Source organism: Anguilla anguilla, chromosome 1, assembly GCF_013347855.1.
Source record: "Anguilla anguilla isolate fAngAng1 chromosome 1, fAngAng1.pri, whole genome shotgun sequence".
Classification (NCBI taxonomy): domain Eukaryota; kingdom Metazoa; phylum Chordata; class Actinopteri; order Anguilliformes; family Anguillidae; genus Anguilla; species Anguilla anguilla.
In genome coordinates this window covers 28,567,438-28,591,492 of record NC_049201.1, presented here as the reverse complement: position 1 = coordinate 28,591,492, position 24,055 = coordinate 28,567,438, and the positions used below count along the sequence as shown (strand labels likewise).

General features: G+C 40.3%; 1 protein-coding gene across 3 annotated transcripts; it reads left to right on the top strand.

Moving 5' to 3' along the window:
* Positions 1-2,087: 2,087 nt before the first annotated feature.
* LOC118232112 lies at positions 2,088-22,510 on the top strand. Of its 3 annotated transcripts, XM_035426748.1 has the most exons (5): positions 16,928-17,247; positions 17,705-17,875; positions 19,862-20,015; positions 20,198-20,528; positions 21,426-22,510. In XM_035426748.1, the coding sequence occupies exons 3-5, from the start codon at positions 19,938-19,940 to the stop codon at positions 22,454-22,456; spliced, it is 1,440 nt and encodes a 479-aa protein (XP_035282639.1). In that variant the 5' UTR covers positions 16,928-17,247; positions 17,705-17,875; positions 19,862-19,937; the 3' UTR covers positions 22,457-22,510. The 3 variants fall into 3 exon arrangements, with proteins under 3 accessions (XP_035282652.1, XP_035282639.1, XP_035282647.1); XM_035426761.1 differs by lacking the exons at positions 16,928-17,247; positions 17,705-17,875 and adding an exon at positions 2,088-2,260; XM_035426756.1 differs by lacking the exons at positions 16,928-17,247; positions 17,705-17,875 and having other exon boundaries at positions 19,173-20,015.
* Positions 22,511-24,055: the final 1,545 nt, after the last annotated feature.

Below are 24,055 nucleotides of genomic sequence, written 5' to 3'. Positions count from 1 at the left end.
CCTGGGCTGCGTCCGAATAGTCTTTTTTGCTTAGGAAGGTTCCTAACTGAGTGAAATGACCTGGAAGTATCTAAGTGGCAGCCATGATAAGAGCTGTTCGAATTCTCTAAATGCTAATATATAAGGAAAGGTGCTTCAATGCTTCCTATCTTATCTCCTATAGCATAGGGCACACTGGACCGTCCTTTATGAAAGGAAAGGAGATAATGCCGTCCCACAATTCCTTACGGCAGCAACATTTAAAGAGAAGCACCATTCGGCCGTTCACGAAAACAAACGATCAACATGACTGAGTTGTGTGGTGGTTCTTAAGCTATTATATGCATAGGCATATAATCAGATCATAATCAGCATATTAACCATAACACAGAAGTCTGTCTTTTAAGAAAAATGGATATGAGATGTTTTTAGCCAGATTGTTTTTAATTCAACATGTTTGAAACTTATGAATGATGATATGAACAGTAGTAAATTTGTAGGCCTAACATGTTATGCCTATCTTGCATTAAATTTAATGAATTATTTTCATACAATCATACTAATTGGGATTTGTGTCGATAAATATGAGTGGACAGGAGGGTGAACGTGAGCAACCATTCTCAATGTGACAACCATTTCGTAGCACTTTTGGGACTGATAGCCTATATTCCTTTTTTATTTCAATTCCAACCTTGGTAATGAAGTAATACTTTTCATCCAGGTTGTCCACGTTTATATAGCCAGCATGAAACAACACGGTAAGAACGCGTGGGGCGAAGTATCTAAGACAAGCTTTTAGTAGTCCATCTTCAGAACATTGTAGTTTTACCACGGCAGACCCACGTCAATAATATCCGCCGTCGCATAATTACGTAGCTTAGTGTAAGTGCAGTCGGATTCTCTTAGCACCGCAGTTGTCTTTGCCTAAGTCCTTTTGAATTCTCCTTCACATCTTTCCTTAACCTCATGACGTTTTCCATCGAGGTCAAGGAAAAGTGGTTAGGAAAAAGATGTAATTATTTTGACTATTCGGACGCAGCCACGGTCTATCTGAAGGTGACTTCCGATGATGCTGGGAATGTGGTGAGGTCAGAGCGGAATCCCATCCTGCTGGACAACAGTGTGGCACAAGGTGAGGCTTTTGAGTGCAAATGCACCCATTTTGTTGTGCTATTCAGCACAATCTCACATGTCCTGTTTTAAACGTATGTGATATGGAAGTAATGTTTTTATGTAAATTACTGTAACTAATATTATTGTTAATCTAGCTAATCAGAGGTTTAGAGTTTATGGGTCATTAGTAACCAACAGTGCCATCACCAGCTGGTGCCACCAATTCATCGATTAAGATCGCCATCTTCTATTTTTTGTTGTCTTCATTCAAGTACTGAAGACACACTGATACATTCAATCTGGATAAATATTAATTTGAAATTATCTGAAATATGTGTATTATTTATGTTGACATCATTCTATATTAAGGCAGTGCATGGGATTATGGAAAGTACAAAGGAAGAGAAAATGCTAAAAAGAGATAAGCATGCATTCTTTTATTCTAAAATGTCCTTTTGACATCTGCCTCAGGGGCAGCACACACTCAGTTCAATTCAAATGTATTTGTATCGTGCATTTTACAGAGACTCAAATAAGCTTTGCAGTGGAAATGCATATTACTGCATCCCATCAGCAGTGGAGCGGTTTAAGTCAGTAGGGGTTCAAAGGGTTACTTCTTCATTAGTTCCACCCAATAAAGCACAGTCCACAGTTTACCAGTTGTCATCAGTTTGAGATGCCTGTCCACTACCAGCTCTCACTGTGTAGCTTGTAAATTTGTTGTGAGAAGTGTAGTGCATGGGTGGAGGCTGTACAGAGGTGTAAATCATAGCACTTTCATGAAATTGTAGCCAGGTAGTCTGAGCAGTCATCATGAAAACAATGTCACCAAACAGGTATGACAATATTAGAACAACTACTTCTTTCGGTTATTATGGTCCACTGGCGCGTCCTAGTGGTGTAATTGAGAGAGGGAAGTGAGAATTAATTTGACGCGTTTTCCCAGAATGCACTTAGCGAGTCCTCCTTATTCTGGAGAGAGACAGACACGAGCACAATAGTAGCGCCAGCGGGTAGCTCTTGTGCAGAAAGTTGGAACAGTCTAACCCTTTGATTAAATCAGAAAACTAGCAACGATAAATAAGGAGAGATTCTTGAAAGCTTAAAATTATACAACAGCCACGCAGCTGCCTACCCCATCCAAACGGCGTGCGTATTGAACATTCCGGTGAGTTAGCCGCTAGCTAACAGCGAATTAGTACTCTGGTTGTTGCGAACTTTGTTACTTGATTATATAAGGGAGGGCAAAGTGGAGCTTTAGAATGTCGCCAGCAGTATATGCACGTGAACTCGACAATACATTTCTCACAGAAAATGTAGTTTGTCCACTTTTTTTACTTCACTATAGTGGTGATAAAACTAACAAGTATTAAGTGCTAGAGTGATATTATCCTTTACTGATCGTCGAGTGAGGCTAGTATGTTGTAGCTAGCATGATGTAATATCACTAACCCACAAAAAAATGTACTTTAACGGTTAAGTCGAACATTGAATTTGGAAGCATTCGATTATAGCCAGCGGCACCGAAATATTTCAGTCGTACCGTCAATAAAATCAAAAAGTCCCAGTAGAAGATCGAATTAAATGTTTAAAAATTATATATTTTCTGATTATCAATTCCTCTTGGCCGCTTTGAGTGAACTAACGGTGCATGTCCACTGCATCGTCGAAAGCAGCGCGATTTGACGCCTCCCAGTCTTTTCCTACCGGACAACCGTCAATCTGCCCCACAATGCATTCTGTTAGCTGCGCGCTGAAGCGACGGGTAGCAGCGTGACGAAAAGGTTGAGCAGAGCTCAACTTTATGCAAATTAATCAGTCGAGCGCGTTCCATTGAGCCAATCAGGTGAAGGCTGTGCTGCTGTTTCTTCAGCCGGCTAGCCAAAATCTTGTTAGGTAAAAAAAGTTCCGCGCATTTTGAGGATGGAGGAAAAACGGATAATTTGTGTAGCTGCATTTCCGGTGTTACACGAGGTAGAAAGCAGGTATTACTAGCTTCTTGTTGCGGTCCATGGCGGGTTTGCGATATATTGTGATGTTATCTGGATTTGCAATCGGTTGCGAATTATTGGGTTTGATATATGATAGATAGCTAGCTTGTTAACTTGGCACTAACTCTCCGCTAGCCCTAACCCCAAAACTTAATGTTAATTTTATTCTGGTTATTCCACTATTTGCAAGCTTATTAGACAAAGTATATTGTGATGCTCCTATATTTAAACACGTAGCATGAATGGGAACACCGGCAGGACTTGGTAACACCCACCAGCGCCCCCCACATTTTTTTTACACGCCCCCAAGCAGCCAGGCGACGTGAAGCAACGCGTCAACATGCGATGTTTGATGCCGCAGTAGACATGCACCGTAAGCGATCTGAACATACAGTTGCTATGTAAATTACATCAGAAGGATTTAGCATTGTTATTTGCTACCTAAACTTTGCAGCACACTCAAAACCGTCAATATGATTGGAGCCTGAGAGATGTCTATTTTAAAAATCCTTTTAAACCATTCACCAGTCAGTTGGGACTTTTGAGTTAAAAAGTGTGGTATATCGAGTCGTCCAGCAACCTGTAGACCTGGACATCTGTCAGAATTCTAACAGTTCGAGCAAGCCAACTGCCGAGATGACCGCAAGACAGCAAGCTTCTGCACACAGACCCGCTGCCACAACTAGCCTTACAGCAAGGCCTACTGGTGAGGTGGAGCAACTATCATTTGGCAAATACTGTAAAGAATTAGGGATAACTCATGAAATTAATTATACAGTGTGTTCAAATAAATTACATATTAATTTATTGACATATGGAGCTGCATTTGAAATTTTGAAGTTTTCGCACGCTCAAATACCGAGGACTAGGCTCATTAGGAAAGTTATTTTTGACATATTAAATTTTAATTTTGACCTAGGTGAAATTAATGATAATAAAAATTGGTCCTTCAAAAGAAAATATCACAAAAAATCATGCGGCTGTACATCAAGCAACGGAGTTTTAAAAGTACTGAAAGTGAATCGTTTTGTCACCAGAAATGTCATCTGCCTTTGAGTTCACAAGTAGGCCTAGTTACTTCATTGCCTGACACGCAAACCAGTTTGCCCCAATACAGCGGCTCAGCCCATGAAATCAGTCTTGTACGTAAAACCAAAAAGTAATCATCAGGTTAGGAAATGAACTGGAAAATTATAAATGCGCACGAGAGGGCTGCACGGTAATGGACGATAAAATAGAAAGGTTAATATCAGAGCGTAAAGAAAAATGTAAAATGCTATTTAAGGCTCAGACTGAAATGAAATCTCTAAAAATTAAATTGGACAAAGCAACCGAGAAAATAAACACATTCACTGTAAGAAATGTAAAGGGCGCATCCCTCAATGCAAGGACTGAAAAATTAATGCCCTGGAAAAACTTGTGGAATGGGACACGCTGTTGATGTGCCACATGGATAGGGAAAAAAGGGAATTAAGTTCTGACAAAGAGCATTTAGAGAAAGACATTGATGTTCTCCGTCAAAAATTCCGCGAACTTGGATCTATCAACCCGACAAAAATCTAAAAACATAGCCGACACAAAAAGGAAATTTGCAAAATCCGATTTGCCTAGAAAAATTAAAGAATTAAACAAAGAGGTACAATTCTGGCAGTCGGAATGCACAGAACTGCGGGATGAAGTTGAGTCCCTCAAAAAAAGAAACGTAACTTTATTTGAAGACGGTAAGTATAATGACAAAACTCGTCAGACAATATTAGAATTAACTTCTGCATTATGGGTTAGTGTGTCCAAAGTGCCTGAGGTAGTATATTGCGTGTTGCGCACTGTTGGAGGTGGTAATGTGGATAGATTACCCAGCGAGTCATTTTGTAAATATGTTGTGTTAGAGGCAAGACGCCTTTCCTCGCAGCAAATTAAAGAAATACTGTTACAAGAAAGTGAAATCACTCTGACCACTGACGGTACTTCAAAATTAGGACACAAATGTGGAACTGCAGGTCTTTGCTTCAAAGATGGAAGTAGGCTGCATTTAGGACTTTGTGAGCAATCGTCTGGCTCTGCTCAGTGTAGGCTACATTCGACACAATTGCTGAAATGGTGCACAACGTTGTTAACAGCACTAGTGAGACAAGTAATAGGGTAAACGTCCCTATTAAGCCCACGTACCATATAAGCCCACTTGCAACTTCTGAGTCAAATCAAAAAAAACGACATCATTTTGTGCTGTGTGATGTTTTTTCAAATGAAGCTGCTTGTTACGTAAATTACACTTTTTATTGTAAGTCAATCACATTTGTTGATATTGAGTTATCAAAGCACATGTGCGGCATGTGCCTGCTGATCCCAGAAGAAGTTGCAAAAAAACTTAGGTGATTTTGGTACCCTCAGAAAATAACATTTTTTGTATATTTCTACTCCTGTTTTTGGAAAGTACTCACTTGTTATCAAAATTTAAGTGATTAGTGTTTTGAATGAGACATATGTTAGAATATTACCTGAATTAGAAATACTGTGTCTTTTGAAATCAAAATATGAGTTTTAGCATACTAGCAAACAGACCACATGCTGCATCAATACAGTAGCTACATAGTATTGTTCATTGCAATGACATAAAGCATGATAAGCATGTATAGTTTATATTTTTGTATGCAGTTTATATTATTATACTGTTAAATAGACAATAAATGTGTATGTTTATCTTTATTTATTTTTTAATGAACATTTTTACCTGGTGGGCTTAAAGGGGACTCTAGCAAAAAAATCACTGTCTAAGGTGGATGTAAATGATTATAGCTAATTACTTCTCTACATGATCAATTTATACTTTTCATATTATGTTAGTGCACCATATATAGATTTATTTCATATAGTTGTTTTTTTAATGTCATGTGAGTAGAATAAAATATTCTGTCTTTAACCATAAATTCACTGATGTTCCCTTTAAGCCCACCTGTTCCCATTAAGCCCACTTTACTGTGTTTCAATGGGGATTTTCTCCCTTTTGACCTTTAAACCATTTTCCTCCCTAATTTTGACCTCACCTGATGAATCAGCTCCATAATTCAGATAATTAATACCCATATTTAAATATCAGTGATATTGCATACGTCAATTCATTCTGGATAGGCCTGTGTTCTATCTTAACATTAGCAATAATTTTTTAATCTTTACTTTTCAGATGAGTTTTAGTTTAAGATGACTATAACACGAAAGAACTACAGTTCATGCCCACGCATGATAGAAGCGCAAGTTCATCCTCTGCAAAGCAGGGCTGTAGGGACCTGGACCATTCTATTTGCGCAATCATGAGGTCATTGAAAATCTACAAAAACAAGATGAAAGCCATGAAAGACTTGTTAGCGTAAGACAAAGACAACCACAGCGTGGGCAAAAGATTGAAACAAACAAATAAAATAAAGCTTAGACCACCCTATAACCTATGTTATGTTACACTACTAAGATGGAGCATGGAGCAAATGATAGCCTTACTAAAACGATACAATCACCTCAAAGAGCATAGGCCTACGTTTAGTCTAGGAGAAAGTAGAAATTGCAGAAATGTTGACATCTTTCTTGTTTATTTTGTTTAAGTTATAGGCTAATGATACATGAGCTTCAATATGTTATGACTGGTCTCCTCATAATGAACTGTATGTTTTAATGTTACTCCACAATGAACTAATTAGGTTTTAAAATGTGTTTTTACAATGTTTTCATACTACTATCCTTAATTAACATTTGAAAAGTTATTGTTTAATTGTAAATCCTGAAATTGACTCATGTACTATCCTTAGAACATTAGTATTCAACCTGAAATTGTTTTTCGTTCAGTCAGTCGGTCTTCAGAAATCTTCATAAAAACACCTGCACTTTCAACCAGCTGACTGGACCAGAAATTTTGGCCAATTTCAAATGCCAACAGCACACCATAGGATAGAGATACAGACAAAATGACAACACATATTGAAAGATGAAGTATTGAAGAGTAATTTCCACTATAGTTTTGATTTTGTTCGTAAATAGTTTTTTGGCTACATTCCAAAGAAGACATGTTGTAAGTTTAGCTTTTTCTGTGTTGACAAGACAGCAAAAAGGCTGGTCATGCCTATTTCAAATACCATTTACAGGCCATAGGATAGGAGTGGAGACAAAATGAAAATAGCTATTGAGAGCTAAGAGATTACAGATTTGAATATAACAAGTTTGTATTGTTAAGATTTTTTTAATATATATTTATTTATCAACAAATCATGAAGTGGGCTTATTTGGAACACCCATGGGCTTAAAGGGTACGTTAGGTACCCATTAAAGGAGTACCATGGTGGTTGAACGTGACACTTCCCAGTTGTCTTCAGGCAACAACAAAACAAATGTGCATAATTTTTTAATTCTTCAGTCATTTCAATGCACTTTAAAACGTATTTTTCTAAGCCTACATTTCCCACGATAAAAATTCACCCGAACCGTCTGGGCGTGGTAATGAGAACTGTCAGTTAGCTATGATTGACAGACCGTGCCCCGTTTCCATAGCTACCCTCATGATACGCGCTCTCTTTGGGAGACTGAATTTTCACAAGCTAGCTAGCTTAGTAGGGCTAGTATATCAAGTATCGGTAGATAGCTAAGGTAAGGACGTTGACTTATATCCAATTATAATTTTTGATATCTAGCTAGCCAAGTTAAGATAAAAGCACAACTATAACGTCCTCATAAAAGCAAACTAGCAAGCTAACGTTATCGATAACATTGTCTTATGAAAGCAAACCTCCTAGCTAGCTAACGTTAGCTAGCTAGCTAAATGAATATAACCAGAAATAATCTAAAGGCACTCTAATTTAAGTGAACCTAACGTTAGTCAAATATTTGCATTGTCTGAACAGCAGGACGGTGTGTGCTGTCAGATTTCTTTACGGGGCGTGGAAATGGGAGTAGTTACTGTATTAGTGACGTAGCAAAATGAGAACTTTCTCAACCGGTTGAAAATAGGACGATGAATTTAAAACGCATATTTCTCCAAAAATACAGAACGGACATATTTAATACTTTGCTCATTGTGTTTCTTCAATGCCTCTTGTGCAAATAGCACATAAAACCGAGAAAGTGTGAAAATCACCATGGTACTCCTTTAAGCCCATGCCAGACTTTTGACATATTTTGACAAATTAAACAATAAAAACATTAGAAATTGGTATAAATGAATTACTGACACTTCAAATGAGAGATTAGACTTTCATTTTAACTAAAATGTTCTCACTTAAATTGGGGCAGTATACATTAAAAATGTCTGAAAAGCGGATTTGGTGGGCTTAATAGGGACGTTTACCCTAAGCATTGCGAAAAAAAACATATTTTTAAAAATTAAAAATCTAGTCGATGATGGGGCCAGCACCGAGAAAAAATTTAATGAAATTCTGTCTCAATATAGAATGGAAATCCTGCCCGAATTAATTGACGGATATGAACAGTTCAGTGACGCTGAAAAAAGAAAGCTTTCTGTGGTCAATGAATTGTTCCGTGGTATGCATATAATCAATGGACTGGCCCATCAGGCGGTGTAACGTTACACGTTTGGGAATCAATGATTTTCAGAGATTAAAAAGTAGGCAGCTTGGCACAGAATCACGCACTCAAAACATCTGGAGAAAGCGGTGCAGTTAGGTTAATTAGAACAGTATGTATGGCTGTACAAGAACGCGGATGCGGAAAAAGTGGATAACTGGTACAATTCAGAACTTTTTTGCGTAACAGAAATGGTTCTGCTTTTGTACCTTTGGTTCCCTTTAGAGGAAATCGCATAAATGTTATGTTCCACAATGCAGCAGGTGTTTATTATCTCCATGCTGATTTGCTGGAATTCATGGGGGAGGTCCAGAATGAAAATAAATTAATGAAGGCAGTGCATTCTGACCTTAGTGTCATACAGTTTATTGCAGGGTGCAGAGCATTAGGCTTGGTATCTAAACTTATTACGGAACCCCTTTGGACTGCTTTCTAAAAAAGAGCATGTTCTTCAAATGAACAGCCGTTACAGAGAACTAGCCTCAAAACTTAAAGAATGGCAGGCAGACAGCCGCAACCTTATTAAGGGGGAGGTCAGTTTGATGATATAAATGTACACAGAGGGCCTATCCTTCAAAAACTTACTGATAGTACAACAACTGACTTTGATGACATGACCCAGCAAGTTATTGAACTTGTGTTTGCGAGTCTTGTTAAAGTGTGCTGATCATCTTGAACATGGGAGGTATGAAGATGTGCCATATGATGTATATAACACATCAGCTCCCTAAACAAATGCTGCTTGCGAGCGTGACTTCGGTATGTTCGATAATTTACTTAAAACAAAATCCAGAGCCAGCAAAATATCTCTAGAAGGCATGATCATGTTCAAACAAAATAAGACGTGGGAGTGGCTTTCAAAATTAGATTCCAAAAAGAGGTCAGAGGTTCTTGCAACTGCAAGAACATCTGTAAAAGAGCAGAGGGCCACATTTTGTGGACGAATGTTCAAAATTAGAGAAGACCGGTTGCAAGCGCTTAGAGAAAAACATGATCGCCAAACACAAAAACAAATTAAGGAAATTCACAAAAAAAGAAAAAATTACAGTTGAGTTAGGGAAATTGGAGGGCTTTGGACTAGTGTACCCGAAATACAGGAAAACATTAAAGTTTTAGACAAGTCTTCTAAACGTCAAGCTGTAATTGCACAGCTGATGTTTAGAAGATTTGTAATCGGTCAGAAAAATGAGAACGGCGTTTTTAATATCTCCAAAGGTGGAAAAAGGCTCAGTTTAGATCAACTCATCAGTAATCGTTATCTACCCCACAGGGTTAGAAGTATCATGTTCTGCTGCACCTGTAGGTTTAGTTGCACAGAAAAAAGACGAGTTTTTGAGGGATGCTGCTAAACAGCACCTCAAAGCTCAAGATGTGGGATGAAAGCGAGCCGGTTTAGGTGTCTTTAGAATTCCAAATATTGCAAGTCCCACACAGTTACTGGGCAACCGTGTAAAACATGCATTCACTGAAAAAGGAATCGTTCAATGGTTTAATGCCACCATAATAGACCTTAGACAGATAAACAATATATATAACTTTAAAATAAAATATGACGGTTATAAGAAAATGTACTGGTTTTCTTTATGGTCCGATTACCAGGAAAACCGCTTAAAGTTGATTCCCGTGAGTCCAGATGACTTAGTTGGGAAGAAAATTGAACATATGTTTATTAGCACAGAAGGTGGTAGCACTTGCTGGTGGCCAGGCAAAGTAATTTGTTTTAATAGTAAAGACTCCTTCCTCATAGATTATGAAGAAGAGGTGGTTGATGAGATCGGTAGTTCTGTAGCAGAGTACCCACTTTTACTAGATTACTTTGAAAATGAAGTTAGAATTTTATCATAAAAATATGCAGAAATTGTAAATAGGCAGTTTTACATGAGGGGTAATTTTAAATAGGCCGTTCTAAATAGGGGATTCAATATAGCGGATTCAAAATAGGCAATACAAATTGAGGGAAGCTCTAGACTAAATAGGTGGTTCTAGGCAGGTGTACTGTTAAACTGTTATTAAATGGTAATGGACTGGCAACTGGTGATATGAGACAGGGAGCCCGAGAGGGTGACTCCCTGTTAAGCCAGGTGTCAGTCCTTAGGCATTCTATAGTAGGTGAATCATGGTTACTCTGTATAGATGTTAAGAGAGAAGCTAAGTAGGGTAGGCACTCAGTATATAGTTGCTCCTCCAAACCACATCTGCCCACTCTCACATAGCCTTCTCACCACAAACACACACATACCATGACCCTTCTTCCACTGCACTCACTCACACACACACACACACAAAAAAAATTGTTCAATTTTACTGTTGTGTTACTATGTCAGGTACATCATCTTAAATCCAGTTGTCCAAAAAATAATTTCTGTATTCCAGATGAGACCCAGAAAAAATAGAATAGAGACCCATAGAAATTTTAGTTTTTAATCACACTCCATCCCAAGACAGCTGGATTTAAAAAAGATTAACCTGCTGTACTATGTTCTATGGTGTTAATGTGTACAGTATTTATGGTGTGGTTGGGCCATCTGTGTTTTGGATGTGCCCCACTCCAATGCAGAATGCCCAATGATGACGACACTACTATGCAGCCAATCGTGATTGCTAGAAGCATATCAATGAGGTCAAAGACCTATAATTTGAAATGTTACCTGAGGGCAATTTTAATCACATAGTAATACTGAAATATATAATTATGATTATTATTAGTAGTAGTGGTAGTAGTAGTTGCAGCAGCAGTAGTAGTACTAATAGTAGTAATTAGTAAAAGTATTTGGCGTATTAACATAGCAGTTTGGATGACTATGTATTAAAATGTAGTATCGATATCTGTACTTGCCAGTTTTACCTTCTCGTTCTCTCATTCTCGTGCTTCAACAGTCAAAGTCCTGCACCAGACTGGTGAAAATGGTCTCTCGGCAACCTTTCATGGAATTGGACAAGTATCTCTTCTTCGGATGACCGTTGGGGGTGCTGCTGATCAGCGCAGAGTGGGAAACTGGTCAGAGTTACATCTGACATTTTCCCCTGCACGTGATCGAATAAATCCAATGAAATATATGCAAATCGGTTCCTGACAAATACTTTTAACTGCTTGGACATGACTTGCTGTCAGTCTGCTTTCTGACTGACCAGTCAACTGTAATTTATTTAAAAGTGGGAGGAAAATTCGCAATTTAATCTGGGTCTGTTTGTCCCCGAGATTGTAAATTGCAAAACTATGTCTTCGAGGTACTTTGCTCCTGATTTTCCTCGCACATTCTGAGCGTTTTGGCGCGAGGACTGTGCGTGGAGAGCGGGAGGCCGGGGTAATGAATTGAAATATTAAATAATAATTAATACGGAATCTAAATATATTGTTTAAATAAATTAATGTAAATTAGAACAATAATTGTATATTGTAATCTTATTAGCACCGTTAAATTAGCTCTCAGTTCCTCTGCAGAGGTAGCAATAGGCTTACGCTAAATATGAAATGTTCGGTTGGCCGAAAGACTAAAATAAATAAATGAAAAATTCCTTGGTTATGTGCATCAAATTTTCTCGGAGATGCTTATATGTAGCCTAATAAGTATTTTGCTTTATTCCCCCCAACAGCCAGAAAGGTGTGCGTGCTCTCTGACAGTATGCTTCCGGGCATGGAGGAGTTTGTGCCCGGTATTACCCTCTGGTTACACCCGGGCACCACCCTTCAGAGAACCATGCACCAGCACATGTATCACTTCTTGCATATTAGGGAGGAGATCTTGCTGCTGGTGCTTTTGGAACGAACAACGTCGTAAGCGGGCACTCCCCTTACGACATCCTCAGGGGAACGCTGGAACTGATAAATAGGATAACTGGAGTATGTCAGCATGAAGTAAGGTTTGCTATATGCTCCATTTTACCCCGGCCGGTGGACAATGCTTCCACAAAATTTACAATAAAAGAAGCAAATCGGCTGCTGGAGCATCTGTCCTTTCAAAAAGAGGGTGTCATTTATCTTAGGACCAATCGATCATTTCTGAAGCACTCGCAACCAATTAGGTCACTTTACTGCCCTGACCGGCTACATCTCAATGATGAGGGCAAACGTAGACTTTTCTATTATTTAAATCGTTATTTTGTTTCTATTTTAATAGATAGGCCAAAATGTCTTATTTTTATTTTATTACTTTATTAAAGTTATTTTTCGAGTTGCCTCAGACTTTTTCATTCATTTTATTAATTAGCAATTGTTATTTTATCATTTCCAGCCCAGTTGTCAGTTCCATGTTGATTTTTCGTACATGCACGCAGTCCATTGTTGTTCTTAGTGTCTTTACTAGAACACGTGGACCAGTGGTACATTTTGGGCAAATGCTTGTGTATTGCTTCAACGAATGTTGTGCCATCTGTAAACCCACCATCAAAGTAAACGTCAAGTTCCTATTAATTGTATGGGTTTTAATATGCTATTAACTATTTTAATAAGCATTACAGAATGGCTGCTCTTGTCCGCCAGAAGAACTCAGAACTCAGAGTCAGGCGCGAGAAATATGAAATGAAACAAGAAGCTTCCCCACAGACTTTAACTTCTAGCAGCTCCTGCTGCATTACATTATTACATTACATTACAGGCATTTAGCAGACGCTCTTATCCAGAGCGACTTACACAACTTTTTACATAGCATTTTACATTGTATCCATTTATACAGCTGGATATATACTGAAGCAATTTCAGTTAAGTACCTTACTCAAGGGTACAACGGCAGTGTCCTACCTGGGAATCGAACCTGCGACCTTTCGGTTACAAGCCCAGTTCCTTATCCACTGTGCCACACTCCGTCCTGCGGGACGACTGTCCAGGCAGCCCTATGGTCCACCCCAAGAGGATGATGCTTTTTTAAGAGAAACGGAAAGAATCGAAGGCTTCAAAAGACGAGTCTTGAATAATGAGTCTGAAGTGATTTACAGCGAAGTGATCTCTGCAGTATGTCAGCGTCACTGTAGAGGTACAAGTCATGATGAATCAGAGCATCCTGTTATTGTTGAATCTCTGGGCCTGGATGCCTCAGCTATACCTGACTGTTTCGCCCATCCTGGGCAAGACACCATACCTGGCATGTAAAGAAAGACTGGTACAGATTTCAAAGGGAAGATCCAAGCCGTCTGCGAGCTGCGAGCCGTCTGCGGTCAGGCTACTTCTTAAAGAGTGGAAGAAGCTCAAATTTAAAGATGGAGTGCTGTATAGGAAATGTCTTGACCATGGCAGTGAAGTCTATCAGCTTGTCCTTCCCCAGCAATTCAGAGACTTTGCCTTAAGGGGCATACACAAAGAAGTTTGCCATTCAGGGGCTGAACGTGCCCTCTGCCTTGTTTGTGTCTGATTTTATTGGCCTAAAATGGTGAAGGCCATTGAAGAAATATGCCAAATATGTGAATGGTGCTTCAGGAGGAAAGCCAGGCCGCAGAAAGCAGCACCTATGCAGAACATACTGACCACCTATCCACTAAAACTGGTGTGCATGGATTATCTGTCTCTAGAGCCTGACAGCCGTGATACAAGAATCATCCTGGTCACAGGGCTTAAAGTTCTCCGGCACCGTGCCGGAATTCCGGCGCGGGGCCGTTTTAGATTCGAAAATAGATAATTATATGTATATGGAAAATATTCTTGCGTATTTTTTTTTAACTGTCACGTAGCAAGAATATGGCTGTATATGTATGTATACAACCATAAGGAACCCTTTGGTTTTCTATTAATAAAGTGGACCTACTTCCTTCATTTACACTGTGGTTCAACGAAGTGTCAGCTCAATAATGCAAGTGACCGCGCTACTTTAAAAAGCACTGCAATGAATAGGCTATTCGTTTTGTTTTCATATCATCGCAATCTTTTGAACTAATTTGGTAATTGTTTGACAACAGTAGTCCTATGCCGCATACGCTGCTTAGAGACCAACGGAGGAACAAGCCTTGAAAAGTTTGAAAGATAGGCGTATAGGATATTCCTCATGGCTTTAAAAGTTGTTCTTGGACTTGGATACAATTACCAGACTACGGTTTCCGATTGAGGAAAGGGTGAGTAGATAATGCATTTTTCCACCATTTGGACCTTTCAAGTTAACGTGAGGATTCACATTTAGAAACGATTAGATTTGGTGTTCTTGTCTTTCTGAAACGGGTCGCAATATGCGCCACAGCAGTCATCCATCTGGCTTGTAGCCTACAGCTCGCTAGGCTTAGGCTGTGTTTTTAGCATCTTACCCCACCAAAGTATCTCTAATATCTTCCATTTGTGTTTTGTTTGTGCGTGTATATTTTGTTCGTTTTGAGCGTATAACAGTAGCCTAGGTATCCAATCACGTTCAGTCGTCATCAACACTTCCAAGTCATGCGCACAAGATGTAATGTCTTTTGGTGAAGAATGGAAATGAAATTTATTAAACCTGGTGAAAACACAGCCGTTACCGTAGTTGACAGATATGTCAAAAAGGAGGTGGGCTTGGATAGAGGCAACTTGTGGACAGTGCAAATAGACAGTGCACTTTACCTTTTTGTTTGTTTTGCACAATTTGTTATTGTACAATTTGTTATTGTTTGCTATTTGTATCAGTTGTGGTAATAAACATGTTCATTTTCAATTAATTAATTTCTTCATTTTGTGAACCCCCCTTCCCTCCATTATTTTTCCTAACCCCCGAACACATTTCAGGCACAGAAATTTTCATTGCTTTAAGCCCTGTGGTCATGACCGACCATTTTACGAAATTTGCAGTAGCGATACCAACCAGAGATCAAAAGGCCAGGCTACTGCTAAGGCGCTTTGGGAAAACCTTATAGCTCCCTATGGTTTCCCTAGCTGCCTTCACAGCGACCAAGAAAGGGATTTCGAATCCCACACCATAAAGGAATTGTGTTCTATCATAGGAGCGGAAAAGGTGCGCACCACACCCTATCACCCTCAAGGGAACCCTGTAGTGCAATTCAATTGCACCCTCTTGGGTATGCTTGGAACCCTGGAGGAGAAAGACAAACATCACTGGAGAGACTACGTGAAGCCACTTGTTCATTCGTATAATTGTACAAGGAACGACACTACTGGCTACTCACCCTATGAATTGATGTTTGGAAGACAGCCTGCATTGCCAGTCGACTTCGTCCTGGGAACCAGCCCTGCTGCAGGATCTCACAGTACTCATTCCGAGTATGTTCACAAACTGCGCCAGCATCTTCAGGAAAGCTATACACTAGCTGCTGACAGAGCTCGCAAGAGAGGAGAACAAAACAAAACCAGATTTGATGCAATAATCAGGGCAGCTGAACTAGTCACAGGAGACAGAGTGTTGGTGAGAAACGTTAACATTCGGGGAAAGCATAAATTGGCAGACAGATGGGAGCGAACAATTCATGTTGTGGTGAAAAGTATCAACGGGGGACCCGTCTACATAGTCAAGCCTGAGAGAGGCAACGGTCCACACTGCACTCTACATAGAGATCTTCTTCTTCCCTGTGGTTTTCTGCCCATTGACGCGGCTCCACAAGAGGAAACCGAGACAAAAGAGTCTAGGAGGAAAAATCTGAGAAGCAGGAAATCTTCAGACCAGGAGATGGATCAGAGTGATCAGGAAGATGACATGGGTGATGAGGAGGAAGGTTACTGTTCAGAGATGGTCATTGAGGTAACAACGAGACCCCCCATCGTGAAACTTGCAGGAGATGAACCAATTAGACAGCCTCTAGCTGCTCTCGACCCTCAGGCTGTGGAATTCACTCGTCGAGTCCCCAGAATCCTGCCTGAGGAGGTGCAATCTAATCTTCCAGTTAACGCGCCTGAGTCAGTCATTGAGATAGAGAAAAGCGCAGACGACTATCCTGCGACATCCCCTAATCATGTCATCATAGACATTCCTGAACCTGACCTGCCGACCCCCCCTTCACAATCCGAGGAGCAGACACAAGAGTCAACAGAGCAGGCACAGGACAAAAATATCTCACCTAAATCAGTGCAGAGTCATGATGTTCAGTCAACGAATGCAGATTTGTCTGAAAAGGAACCTGATGAACCCCGACGTTCTACCAGAGAGAGACGTCCAGCCCAGAAGTTTACCTATGATGAGCTAGGAAAGCCACTGATTCTTGCTCTTAGTTCATTAATTGAGAGTTTACAGGCTATTCTTCCCCAGTTTCAGATCAGTCCTGTTAGTATTCACTCTAGGTACTTACACGCATGCAGGGACTCATGCGGTCTAGAGGGGGAGAGTGTTACAACGTAGTCTGAGCAGTCATCATGAAAACAAAGTCACCAAACAGGTATGACAATATTAGAACAACTATGTCTTTTGGTCCACTGGTGCTTCCTAGTGGTGTAATTGAGAGAGGGAAGTGAGAATGAATTTGACGCGTTTTCCCAGAATGCACTTAGCGAGTCCTTCCTTTTTCCTTATTCTGGAGAGAGACAGACACGAGCACAATAGTAGCGCCAGCGGGTAGCTCTTGTGCAGAAAGTTGGGACAGTCTAACCCTTTGATTAAAGTAGAAAACTAGCAATGATAAATAAGGAGAGATTCTTGAAAGCTTAAAGAAGTTATACAACAGCCACGGAGCTGCCGACCCTGTCCAAACGGCGTTTATATCGAACATTCCGGTGAGTTAGCCACTAGCTAACAGTGAATTAGTACTCTGGTTGTTGCGAACTTTGAGAATTGTTACTTGATTATGTTTTCTTTTTTAAAAACAGTCAGGATGAGCTAATAACCTGATGAAGTTACCAACGGTATGTTTTAACTTGAATTTGTTGAATACTGTGCACTTAGGGGAAAAAAACGTTAGGTTAGTGGTTGGTTAATTCAGCTACAGGCAGAGACGTTTTATATATTTTCTGTTCTTTTGTTGCGACTGTTATATTCTCGGTAAGCTAGTCCATTAAGATAGATGGATAAGATTAAGTTCTACGCTAAAATGTGTAAGGGAAATGTTGTTAAAATGTGTAGTTATTGAGGTATGTGTGGTATCTAAGGATATTATGTATTGGTTCCTGAGAAGAAACACAAGTTAACTGTTGATATGGCCAACTGAGTGATTACTCTGCATGTTTTGTGCAGGCTGGTTTTTTGTTGGGGCTATACTACAGAACGAACTGTGCTGCTTGAGTCGCCGCCATCTTCAGTCCTCATCTTCAGTCCTCATCTCCGCTACTCATCAGATTCAACCCGCTTCATCTTCTCCATTCTCTTGGGAGCCAGGATGGACAGTTTTCCTTGCTAAGGGTGGCAGTAGGAACTTGAGTGCACTCGAAAGGAAAAAAAACTCATGAAACAGGGTTGAACAAACATAAAGATTGATTTAATATTTCGTTGGTTATTTCTTCGGTGAAAGATATATAGACTGTTTCATTCCAAGATCGCCTTTTTATTTTATTTTATTTCTTTTTTTTTTTGCTGCTGTTCTTATTGAGTTTCAGCATTTTAAAGATTGTGGTTAAAGCACATTGGGTTTGAACCTAATTGCCCTAGCTAAATTTATATTGAATAATTTGGTTAGCCATATTAGGCTTTCTGTGAAAATTGACCATATTAGTTAATAATAGGAATTTTGTATCATTTCAAGTGGTAATTGGTCCCGGTTGTGGGAGCAGTTTTGTTTCATGCCCAAGAAGTGTGCGAGTTCAATGATTCCTGTAACAAAATGAAAGTATAGTGCTGTAAATGAAAGAACATATGCAAGATTATTGTTATAACTGAAAGGTAATAAGACCGGGAAAAGAAACAAGAATACACTACAGGTAAACATAAAGGTATTCAGTTGTTGGTGTGAGTTATTAAGGGAAGGATTAGGTAATGCCATTGTGTACTTCACTGCTTCGTCGTACGCCAGTCTCCCTTTAGAACCTAGACATTTAGACATTACCTGCAACCTGGGCGACAGGCACACCAGGTGGGTTACAAAATCAATATCAATGAAGTGTCAATAGAACTTTGTGGCATTCGGTCCACTGGAGAAGCGGATTGGGTGGAGAGAGCAAACGCACATAGGTTGCGTTAACTAACCATCCCAGGTGCTTAAAGGTGTCTTGCTTCCACAGATTAGGGACCGGGAGCACACACAGAGAGTGTCATGTTCTGTGGTTTGTCTGTGTTTCCCTTTTTGGGCCGCCAGGTGGCGGCACTTCAGTTTTTAATTCTGTCCTTTTACTCCGTTTAATTGTATTATTGTTTTCAATTATTCTATTATTGTTTTTGGGTTGTCTCGTTTTCCCTTCCCTCTCTGTGGGCTGATTGTTCATTGTGCCCTCCTGTGTCTCGTCAGTGTCGTGCCTATTTAAGTTCCCTTCTCCCTGACTCAGGTGCTGGATCCTTGTTTGTTTGTGTGTGCCTTTGATCGTGTTTTTGCCCCGCGTGTTTCCTCCTGCGAGTAGCTTCCGGTGTTTTTGCCCACATTCCATTTTTACGTGCTTTTGGATTTTTGGATTTTCTTTGTTTCCTTAGTTTTGAAAATGTACTTTGTTTTTTAGGAGTTGCCCTGCGAGGCCTTTTGTTCCCTTTTGTTCCGGATTTGTTTGTTCTGTTTCTTGTTAAGTAAAGTCTTTGTTTCTTACCATTTGGAGCTTTGAGTTTTTTCCCCTCACTCTGCTTTTGGGTCCTAACCCCCCCCCACTACTTCCTGACAGAGAGAGCAAGTTTTTTTCAGATTTTCATTTCGTTTACTTTCAGTTTTGCTGGTCAGAGCACAACAAGAAAGTAAACCTGCCTCTAAAAAGTAGGAGGAGCTGGTCCAGTGAAAAGTGGGCCAGCTATGTGCCGAAAGGCCGCCAGTTTTGTTTCTTTAGTGTTTAGTTTGTTACTTTTTTTGTTTATTGCTTTTGCCTGGAACCCGGAAGGGTGAAGGTGTCTGTTTATTTCATTTTGTGTTTGTTTGGGTGTGCTCTCTCTCTCTCCATGTGGCAACCAACAGTGTTTCCTGAAACTGCTGCATCTCCCTCCTAGGAGTGTCATGCTGACATGTGACAAACCTTTTCTGTACTTATTTAGTGTTTTCTGTAAAGTACCGCACTAAAGAAGGTTAATAAAGTTATACTTGTGTATGTTTGTATGCTTCCCTCTGCGGGTGGCACATCAGTAATCCAGGAGAACAGCAAAGATTAAATTGCTGTTAGGAAAATAGGAGATTGAGTGAGGGAAAACACCATAGTTCCTGCAGTAACGATGTATGAATACAGTAGGACCTGTTCAGCTGTTTGTTTTCATTTTCTTTGTCATCAGATCCAGGTGTGCTTAAGGATGTGGAGGATGAAAGAAAAGCCTGGCAAATTACTCCTCTCAGTACGTGGGAAAAACCATGGTCTACCTCAACGGAACCTTCGAGGAGTGTCGATTCCGGGAGTGCAACCTGGGAAACTTGATCTGTGATGCAATGGTAAGCTTGTATAATAGGCCTATTTCACATTTCCGGGTATGTAAACCGGATGTAGGGGTCTCTCATTTCCGGTTAGCTTAACCACCACCGAAAACAATGGCAGCGACGAAGAGCAAGCAGTTTTGTAGCGTTCCTCTGTGTAACAATTCGAAGAGAAAACAACCTTATTTATCATTCCACAGCTTTCCAACCGATGTACATGGGTACATGCAATTAGGAGAGTCGAGGGAGAAGATTTCGCAGTTAGGAGGTACAGCACTTACGTGTGTGGACTGCACTTTGAGGAGAGTGACATGCACGTTCATGTTGAGTCCGGCCGCAAGTACCTTACTGCGCAGGCAGTGCCTTCCCGATTTTCGTGGAACAATTGGGGCAAAACTAAAAAACAAGAGACAGCCACATCGAAGAGAAGAGGTGATGTTGGCTTTGGAGAGGAGATGGGAGGTGTAGCAGAGCTCAGTGATGCCGCAATTGTAACTACGGGTCACGACTACGACTGCCATCCTCCCCCGGGTAAGTGTCACGCTAATAACATTAGCAAGCTAGCTAGCTTTGATGGGTTGATGATTGTTTTTATACGGTATGTGGTTAGTGTGTATAAATAACCGTAGTTGTGTTGAAAATTAGTAAAAGCTTGCTAGGTAGCATGACTGTGTTTTAATGTTGCAAATTAACTTCAACTAACTCATTACGGTAGCTAGCTAGTTAGCTACTGCTTTGATAATGAGATTACACTCGATATTAAACTTCTTCTCACATACAGTCAGGTCCAGAAGTCTGAGTCCACTACCAACTCCTTTGGTTTTTTATCATTCATTAAGAACTAATGCAGTTTCAGTCATGTGGTATTTGTTACTCAAGAATGTCTTAAAATCAGTTAGCTAGCTATATTTTGTGTTATGATTAGCAAATTACGTTTAACGTAGCTACGTTAGCCAGCTAGCTTGTTAGTAAGCACATATTTGGACATTCAGTGTTGAAACTGCAGATGCACGTTTAGTTTAGTTGTTAATTGTAATTACAAAATGTATTGACGGGCATCGCGACAAGCCTACTTAAGATATATCAGCTGATTTAAAAGTGTGTGGGTAGTTTTTATCAACAATGAAAACAAACAGCTCGGTAGTGAACTCAGACTTATGGACCCCACTGTACAGCGGTAAACTGCAAGCACGGTTAAGATAATGTTGATTGCTACTGTTTGCCTCGGTAAACATAATGTGTCTGAAATTGATGTCAGGGATATTTCAGATACACTATGAAATTAGACTTAATCAGAAAATGCCATCAAATGTACAGGAAACTGAGTAAAACGTGACTGTCATTTGCTTAAGAATCCCCTGCCCCAAACTTTATTTTTGCTAAATTGGCAGGTGATTGAGTTTTTATTAGTTGCTTATTTTTCATTAGGTGCACTTGATGAGGCATTGGAGAGGATCAGGGAGTTGGAGAAGATGGTCTCACGCCTCACCCTCTCTGGGCCCCTCCTGGAGAGATGGTGTATTTCTGATGAAGACTTCAGGTACTTCACCAGGTTCCCATCAAAGCGCACATTTAATGTGTTTTGGGATTCCATTCAGCCATCTGCATCACAGATTGTATATTGGTCCAAAGCGAGGAGAGTTGGCATTGACAACATGGAGAGGGAAGGAATTCATCCTAGCCCCACACGTAAGCTACACCTTATTGATGAATTTTTAATGTACTGCTTACGTGTAGCAACTGGCCTTTTGGAGAGGGTTTTGGCAGAGGTATTTGGGGTGAGCACATCAACAGTGAGCCGTGTTATCATCACATGGTCCAATTACCTGTACCTCATTTTGGGATCTGTTCCACTCTGGATGACACAAGAGCAAGTGAGGAAGACCATGCCACTAAAATTCCAGCAGTACAGCCCAAAACTCAGAGTCATCATCGATTGCACTGAGTTTCGATGTGAGAGCCCAGAGGCCATTACTCTGCACTCTGAAACGTTCTCGATGTACAAGAGCCATACCACCTTCAAAGCTCTAATCGGTGTTGCACCCTGTGGCGCTATTACCTTTGTGTCCAAATTGTTCACTGGGTCAATATCTGATCAGGAGTTGACAAAGGAGTCTGGCATTTTGGCTTTATTGGAGCCAGGGGATGAGGTTATGGCAGATAAAGGCTTCTTCATTGAAAAGTCCTTGCAGGAAGTTGGGGCCAAACTAATAATACCACCATTTAGGCACAAGAGTCAGTTCAGCAGAGAGGAAACGGAGAGGACCCAGGCCATTGCCAGACTCCGGATTCTGGTTGAACGGGCAATTCGGAAGGTAAAAGAGTACCACATCTGGGATTCACCAATTCCTCTAACCCTGGCAGGCACTGTAAACCAAATATGGTCCAACTGCTGCGTCATGGTGAATTACCAGGGTCCTCTCGACCTTGATGGTGAAGTGCAATATTGGGCAGAGTGAGTAGAAAGTTACAACAGGCTCACCACCTCTCCAGCTAATAACACCTGGCTCATCACCTCTCCAGCCAATAACACCTGGCTCACCTCTCCTCTCCAGCCAATAACACCTGGCTCACCTCTCCTCTCCAGGATTATGTTGGTCCAGTAGATACCTGACAGGTGATTCTGTTAGCAAATCACGTGTCATACAGTCACGTGTCATCCCAATTGCATCAACTTGGTCTACATTAATGGAGTTATTACCACTAAGAAAGCACAGATGGTGCAGAGCTCCTAAAGGGACTTTTTCTGCATTCACTTTTCTGCCAAAGTCAAAATCTGCTCTGGATTCACCTCATCTTGGCTCTCTGTATTGACCACTGACATGTTTTTTCAAGATTTCGTCTGTCATTGGGAACTTCTTTAAGATTTTTTGAAAGCTCCTGACATAGAATGCTCTGGCATCTTTGAAGAACTGCTTTGTCTTGTAAGGGGGGATCTCTTGTGCTTCCTCACTTAGCAACTGCCTCCTTGCCAGATACCCAATAAAAAGCTCTTCATCTGGGAGGTGAATTTCAGGGTTCAGGGTTTCAGGAATCTATCTCCTGAATGTTCTGTTCTCTCAAAACCTTTGGCTTAATAAATCTGCTTGCTATGTCATGCAGGAGCTCTTCTACACTCTGATCCAACTTGAAGAGGATAGGTGCCTTGTTTTGAAAAATCAAATAGAATTCGTCAAAACATTGTGTGACATTATGGAGAAAGGATGTGTATATTTTCATTTGGAGGTCTTTCAACCTCTTCTGAATATGAGATGACTTGTGATTCTCACTTTTTGACTTGAAATATGAAATAAAGGCTGGCCATTGGTGAAGCAGATGGTCCAAACATTTTCCTAAAGAAAGCCAGCGTGTAGGACAGTGCTTTTGTATTCTCTACTGGGCAACATTGCAGAACCCTTGAAACTGTTTTAGGTCTTCTCTTCGTTTGGAACTTTTCTCAAAGTAGTAGTAGATGTTAATGAGCAGTTCTTCAGGTGACATTGAGAGCTCCTTAACAGCAGTTTTGGCACAAATGTTGACCAGGTGACTTGGACAGCCAACGCTGTAAATATGAGGGGCCTCTGCTTTCACTATTGATAAGACAGTTGTTTTTGCCAATCATAACATTGCAGTTGTCACTGCTAAATCCTACACAATTAGACCATTCAAGGCCTTTTTCATGCATGGATGATGCAATGCAGTTGAATATGTTTTCAGCTTTCGGCATCATTGCACACTGGCATGTCTACAAATCCAACTGTTACCTTATCCTGTGTTTCATAATAGTACCTGGCTAAAATGGCACAATCCTTCTCACAAATGATATCGTTGATTTCATCAACCAAAATACTGTATGGCCTTTTTTCTGTCGGGATGAACTTGTACAGATCCTCTGAACATTCAGGTTCCAGTGCCATGTTCACTATAGCTGCTGTCTTGGTTGATGAGCAGGCATAGTTTTTTGCTATTTCTGAATCAGGAAACATTTTCCTGAATAGCTTGCCTGTGTGCTTACACACCTGGAATGGCAGGTTATGCTCAACGATGAAAGATATAGTAGTACACCTCAGCTCTAGTGA